Source organism: Microchirus variegatus (assembly GCF_963457635.1).
Source record: "Microchirus variegatus genome assembly, chromosome: 18".
NCBI lineage: Eukaryota > Metazoa > Chordata > Actinopteri > Pleuronectiformes > Soleidae > Microchirus > Microchirus variegatus.
The window spans coordinates 24,175,957-24,182,775 of record NC_139819.1 but is presented as its reverse complement, the minus strand read 5'-3'; the positions used below and the strand labels follow the sequence as shown (position 1 = coordinate 24,182,775).

Here is a 6,819-nt window from a genome sequence, read left to right as displayed (position 1 = left end):
AAACCAGGTTTTCCCGTAAATGGACAGAGACAGACTTTATGCTTTGACACTTTGTGTTTTCTGACGTTAGCTGGAGTTTAGCATCGTTAGCTGTCCGTCGCGTTGTCGTGGAAACGTGAGAAAACAAGTTCACGAGAGCAAAAACTGACAGAAAACAGTCTGTTCTGAAGAGACACGTCCTCGTCCTCGTCCTCGTCGTGATTCGATCATGTGATCACAGACTTTTCATCCAGGACTTTATCAACAAAACAAATCCAAGTACGACTTTTTCAGTGGAAAACTTTATCGTTCAGATTTAATGAAACAACAACAAACGTTTAAAAACAGGAAAATTAAACTAATCTGTGATAAAGTGTAAATATAATCTGATGTGGACCTAAACCATAACCAGTGACCAGGTCTCATTCTTCAGAACCCAGAACTCCGGATGTCCACGTTACCCATAATTCCCTGCTTCTAACTCTAATCTGCTTCCAAACATAAACGTTAAAAACACGACAACGTTTTCTTGATGAGAAGAAAATCCTGTGGGTTCATGTTGAGCACCGAGGACAGAACTAGATCAAGACCTGGTTCAGAGCTGGTTTGGTGAAGAAAGTCAGATCTTTCTTTTAATCCAGTTTTTAATCCCATTTTTTAATCCTGGTTGACAGAAGATGGGATTTTTTCTGTGGATTTTTTAATTTAAAAGGACAGTTTTCATGAATCTGTGGACCATGATGGTCCACTGTGGTCCACTGTGGTCCATCATGGTCGCCTAGGGTCCTCTATGGTCCACTGGGGTCCACTATGGTCCACTGTGGTCCATCATGGTCCATCATGTTCCACTATGGTCCACCGTGGTCCATCGTGGTCCATCATGTTCCACTATGGTCCACCGTGGTCCATCATGGTCCATCATGTTCCACTATGGTCCACCGTGGTCCATCGTGGTCCATCATGTTCCACTATGGTCCACCGTGGTCCATCATGGTCCATCATGTTCCACTATGGTCCACTGTGGTCCATCATGGTCCATCATGGTCCACTATGGTCGATCATGGTCCACGATGGACCATGATGGTCCACGATGGTCCATCGTGGTCCATCATGGTCCATCTAAGTAGTCTCTGGAGATACGTATGAAGTTCTGAGCTCAGTTGAACAAACCCAACCATAAAAAGTGATCAAACAAAAACAAATGTTGGTGAACGTCGTCACGTTCATGTTCTGATGAACCTCAGAACCTTCAGACGCTAAATTCATCAGGACGCTCAGTAATCGCACTTTACGAACAACAGACGAGTTTTTCGCCGTTTAGTATTTTTTCAAACAGTCGATGTGAAAGAATCTCCGACATTCCTGCAAGGGATGATGGGAAATACCAGGAGCCTCAGATTAAAAAATTTGCAGAAGAAAACTCGTATAAAAACATAAAAGACGGATCAGTTTACGATGTCGTGACTTCTTTTCTTCGCTCAGCGTTAGTCTGCGTTCACGGCGAACTCGCACCGAGATCACGTACAAACTTCAAGTGAAGTCGCAAATAAATGTAAACTTTGGCTACGCTAACGCTAAAATATTTCAACTCCAGACTCTTCCAACATCGCAACATTGTTTCAGCATCAAAGGACAAACGTTACTGAACTGTCAATGTTGTAGTTAGCCTAGCTTTAGCTCCAGGAGAGTCGTTAGCCTAGCATCAGCTCCAGGAGAGTCGTTAGCCTAGCATGAGCTCCAGGAGATTCATTAGCCTAGCATCAGCTCCAGGAGAGTCGTTAGCCTAGCATTAGCTCCAGGAGTCGCTGGTTGTGATTCTGCGATCAGTCGTGTGACATGTTATATAAATATATACTGATATAAAATGCTCTGCCCCCTGGTGGATGAATCCAGTAACGATTTCGCTTTGATCGCAGACTAACGTTCGTCTCATGGGACAAATGAAAAGTTTGTATAAAATGAAACGAGTGTTTTTTTGTGTAAAATATGAATCAGGTAAAAATGCACCTGGCCCCTCCCCTCCCCTTAGCCCCTCCCACTTGCCCCTCCCCCCACGTGTCAAACTATTCACCATTTGAAACAACGTATATTTATATATTCAATAGAAATAATAAAAAGGTGATTATTTTCGTCCGATGCTGAAGATATAATATTATATATTTGGGTTTGTGTCCAACACTAACATGTCCCTACAGTGGTGCATCATGGGTAATCGTTTACATGGATGATCTGTGGAGAGACATCGTTTCATTATTTCGGCACTTAGAAAAAAAACAATCACAATGAGCCGCGTCATTGTTTCAATGGAACTAAATTTACAAAGCCATTTCTTTGACGTACGATTTCTTTTTTACGTACGACTTTCTTGACGTTTTTATCGCAGTTTTTCTTTGTTTTTTTATAACTCAACTTCAAAAATTGAGAATATTCAAAATACACGTCACTCTCAGCCCGTTCTCTTGGTATTTACAGAGAAAAATTACAGCCTTTTTTTTTTTTTCTTAACAGGTCGTGAAATACAAAATCTTTTTTTTCACCTTTGTACGTTGTTTTTGTTGTTGTTGTTGTATTTTTGTCGTCTATAATATTTTCTGCTCAGAACTGATTCACATCCAGACCTGGACCAAAGTCCCGCAGTTCCACCAAGTCCTGTCCCCCTTAAGCCCCTCCCCCTGCCTGTAAGCACTATATGGACGTACTGTGGGCGGGGTCAATGGCTTCTGGTCTGGGTCCTGCGGAGACTCCCTGGTAGGACATTGGCATGGGCGTCTTGCCAGGACTCTGGCGGAACATTCCCCCGTTGGGCGCCCGGTGTTTGCACTGCATGGAGCCGCTGAGCGGGTGGTGCAGCGGTCCAGCGCCCGGGGGCGGGGCCAGCGTCCTGCTGAGGGTCCCCCCATGGTGTGGGAGGGGCAGAGGAGGAGGCAGGGCCCCCTCCCCGGGGAGGAAGGTGGTCACAGCGAGGCCCGAGGGCGGGCGGTGGTAGTCCCGCACAGACTCCGCCCCTGACGCCAGCGAGGCCGGGCTGTTGCCGATGTCCAGCGCAGAGATCTCGATAGACGGACCTGGGATCTGTTTGAGCGCCATGTCCTCGTCCAAAAGACTGTTCATACGGCGGTGCACCTGCTCCAGGGTCACCTCCTTGTCCTACAAGAGGAGGAGGAGGAGGAGGAGGAGGAGACAGGGGGAGGAGGAGGAGGAGGAGGAGGAGGAAGAGGAGGAGGACAGAGAGGCTGAGATTGGTCTCAGACGTCAGGTTTGAACTGAAGCCACAGAAACAAACATCTGTGACGTTCACTTTGAAATCAAACTTGGCCTCAAGTCTCAAAAAGAACGGTTTGTTGTAAAGCTGTTGGTAACCATGGAAACACCAGGACACGCCCACTTTACTGCTCATCTGAGAACAGTTTGTTAAACTTAATCCTGATCTCAGGAAGCAGATTAACATCAATCGTCTGCTGCTCTTGTCTCGTTTAGTTTGGTCTGGATCACATGTTCTGTTGTGTTGACATGTTTGTGTCCTCTAGAGGACACATCTGTCTCCTCTAGAGGACACATCTGTCTCCTCAGGAGGACACGTTTGTCTCCTCTGTCCTTGAAGCTACTGTTGCTTTTCAATATAAAAGAGTGAGCAGGATTTTCAGTCCAGATTATTTTGTGCTTTACAACAAACTGGTGAGTTTGACAATGATTTTAGTCACATGACACATTTACACTGTTAGTGATGATCACACACACACACGCACGCACGCACACACACACACACACACACACACACACACACACACACACCTAATCACCACATTCAAACGCCTTTGGCTTTTATTGTGAAAGGCGTTAGCGCTAACTGCTAACGTGTCCAATCAATCATGGAATATTTTCTGTGTTTGCTGCCTCCTGGTGGTCTGTGTGCAGTATTAACATGCCGTTACATCCACTGACCAAAGGTGTCGCTAAATCACCTGAAATCACTCGGACTCGTCCACGTTTACATACATACGCTGTGAACGTCTCCCCCTGTGGCCAGAGACTGAACTGCAGCACATAAATAAAATCACACATTTTTGTTGTTGAAACAAAAACAAAGATGGAGGTTTTTCTGTTCACGTCAGAAACATCAAACCAGCTGGGATTAAACCTGGGATTAAACCTGGGATTAAACCTGGGATTAAATCTGTTTATGTCAGTTTGATATATTTTGTGACTTTTTCATTCATAACTTTAATAAACTGAATCTTTTTAAAAACACAGTGTTAACTGGTCAGAGGTCAAAGGTCATGAAACGTTTGAATGAAACGAGAAAAAAAGATCTGATCAAAGTTTGTATTGAAGCTGAAAACAAAGGTGTGCTTTTTAAACTGCAGCTCCTCCTAGTGGTGGAGGCTGGAAACGTTTAAATGGAAACAAAGTGAAATAAAGATAAAGATCAATGAGAGTGAAAGGGAGGAAGTGATGTGGGTCTGAAGGTTTTCTAAGATCATTCTAGATAAAGATGGATTATTGTGTACATTGAGTTCTAGTCTGACCTGTATCATTAGCCTCTGCTTCATCCCAGCCTCTCTCTCTGTCTGTCCAAATGTCCAAATGTCTTTGTCCCTCCGATGAAGCAGCTGTTATGTCATTATAAACCCTGGACAGTCTGAAGTCCTTAGTGACCTGCACGAGGACATCAGAGACATCAGAGACATCAGAGAAGGACACCGCAGTGTCCACAGTGTCCACACTGAGGCGCCGCAGTGTCCACAGTGTCCACACTGAGACACACTGTGAGACATATGGACGCACACTTTACTGCGCACACTTTAGTTTATGGATCCACGTCACATGACCACAGCCTGTTTCCTCCGTGTGTGTGTGTGTGTGTGTGTGTCCAGGTGTGGTGAAGGGGGCGGAGCTTGTATAAACACAGGTCTCAGGTCAGTTTTTGTGTTTAACTTCAAACTTCGTTCTTATACACGAACGAAAATTTGACTGAAATGTTTACTTTTCTAACGTTCACTTTGTAACAGATTATAAATCTGATGTTGTCTTATCACGTGTTACCACATGTTATTACTACATGTTATTACTACGTTATACTTCATGTTATTACTACATGTTATACTACATGTTATTACTACGTTATACTTCATGTTATTACTACATGTTATACTTCATGTTATTCCTACATGTTATACTACATGTTATTACTACATGTTATACTACATGTTATACTACATGTTATTACTACATGTTATACTTCATGTTATTACTACATGTTATACTTCATGTTATTACTACATGTTATTACTACATGTTATACTTCATGTTATTACTACATGTTATACTTCATGTTATTACTACATGTTATACTTCATGTTACTTCTACATGTTATACTTCATGTTATTACTACATATTATACTACATGTTACTACATATTATACTACATGCTATTATTACATATTTTTACTAGTTATACTACATTATTACTACATGTTATACTACATGTTACCACGTTATACTATACTACATGTTATTACTGTGTTACCACATGTTATACTACATGTTATACTACATGTTATATTACATGTTACCACAATTAAATGTTACATGTTATAACATGTAGTAATAACATGTTATTAGCACATGTTATTACTATGTTATTACCACATGTTATTACTACATGTTATTACTACATGTTACCAAGTTATACTATACTACATGTTATACTACATGTTATTACCACGTTATTACCACATGTTATTACTACATATTACTACTACATGTTATTACTAACATGTAGTAGTTACAATGTTATTATTAAATGTTACATGTGATGACGTAGTAATAACATGTTATTGGCACATGTTATGACCAGAGTCAGTGCCTCTTTCCCTGGTCTTTTCAGTCTTTTTATATTAACGCTGTTCATCTCAGCAGCTTCTTCTCTGAACTCTGGTTGAAAATGAAATGAAGGAGTTATTTTCCCGTGTGTCGTAGACGTGTAATGTGAGGACAGTGAGTACGTGATCTAATGCTGTCAAAACAAAGGACTTCATTTTAGCTTTTAAAAGTGTGGTATCTGTCACACAGAGTCATAAACAGGTGAGGAATAAAGTGCTTTGTTCTTCTTCTGGTGTTTAATCTGAGATGAGAACAAACGTCACTGTGTTGTTTTCAGTGTTTGTGATGAATCAGTGATTAGATCTTGTTTTTCTGCTGCTGATCTGTTCAAAGACACAAAGACGTCTTTGTCAAACTGAGAGTAAAGTCCAGCTCTCTGTCCACTTCAGCACCATGGACAGCGACACACGACAAACTCCTCGCTGTTTGGGTCATTTTACATGAACTCATAGCTCCTCCTCAAAGTGGGCGGAGTCATTACAGTGTGACTGCGTGAAACTGTGGTTTTTCTACGCAACACAAACACAAACTTGTGACTTATGAAGCAACTGTTTTTGGAGAAAGTGAATCATTAGAATCACTGAATTGTTCAGTTCTTCACCTGACACTGAACTGAACTGAAACACCTTGTGGGCGGGGTTTGTGGGCGGGGTTTATGAGTGTGTTAGTCAAAGTGTCTGAGATCAGTGAAGTTAGTTTGAGGGAAGTGATGGACGGAAAAAAACACAAGAAAATGGAGGGTAATAATAATAAAAAGAATATTAAAAATAAAACGAGACCAAATTTGATTTCAATCAGTGACCTGTTCTGTCCTGTCTGCCCTGTCTCTCCTACAGCTCCCCCTGTCTACAGCTGCGTGTACTGCAGCTCCACTAAGTCGGGGCTGACGTCAGCGTTTGGATCCTTAAAGTAGAGCGTGGCAGTGTCCTCGCCCCAGCGACTCGCCCGCCGCGCCC

The 6,819-nt window shown here is 42.2% G+C and overlaps 1 protein-coding gene across 1 annotated transcript in view; it reads right to left on the bottom strand.

Annotated features, from left to right (window-relative positions):
* Positions 1 to 2,664: 2,664 nt before the first annotated feature.
* Positions 2,665 to 6,819, bottom strand: part of LOC310939727 (glutamate receptor ionotropic, delta-1-like) — a gene marked incomplete at both ends in the record, with an annotated part of 103,048 nt that continues 98,893 nt past the window's right edge. The window contains one exon of the mRNA XM_083904556.1: positions 2,665 to 3,126. Coding sequence (XP_083760682.1) covers positions 2,665 to 3,126 — 462 coding nt within the window. The remainder of the gene's footprint in view (positions 3,127 to 6,819) is intronic.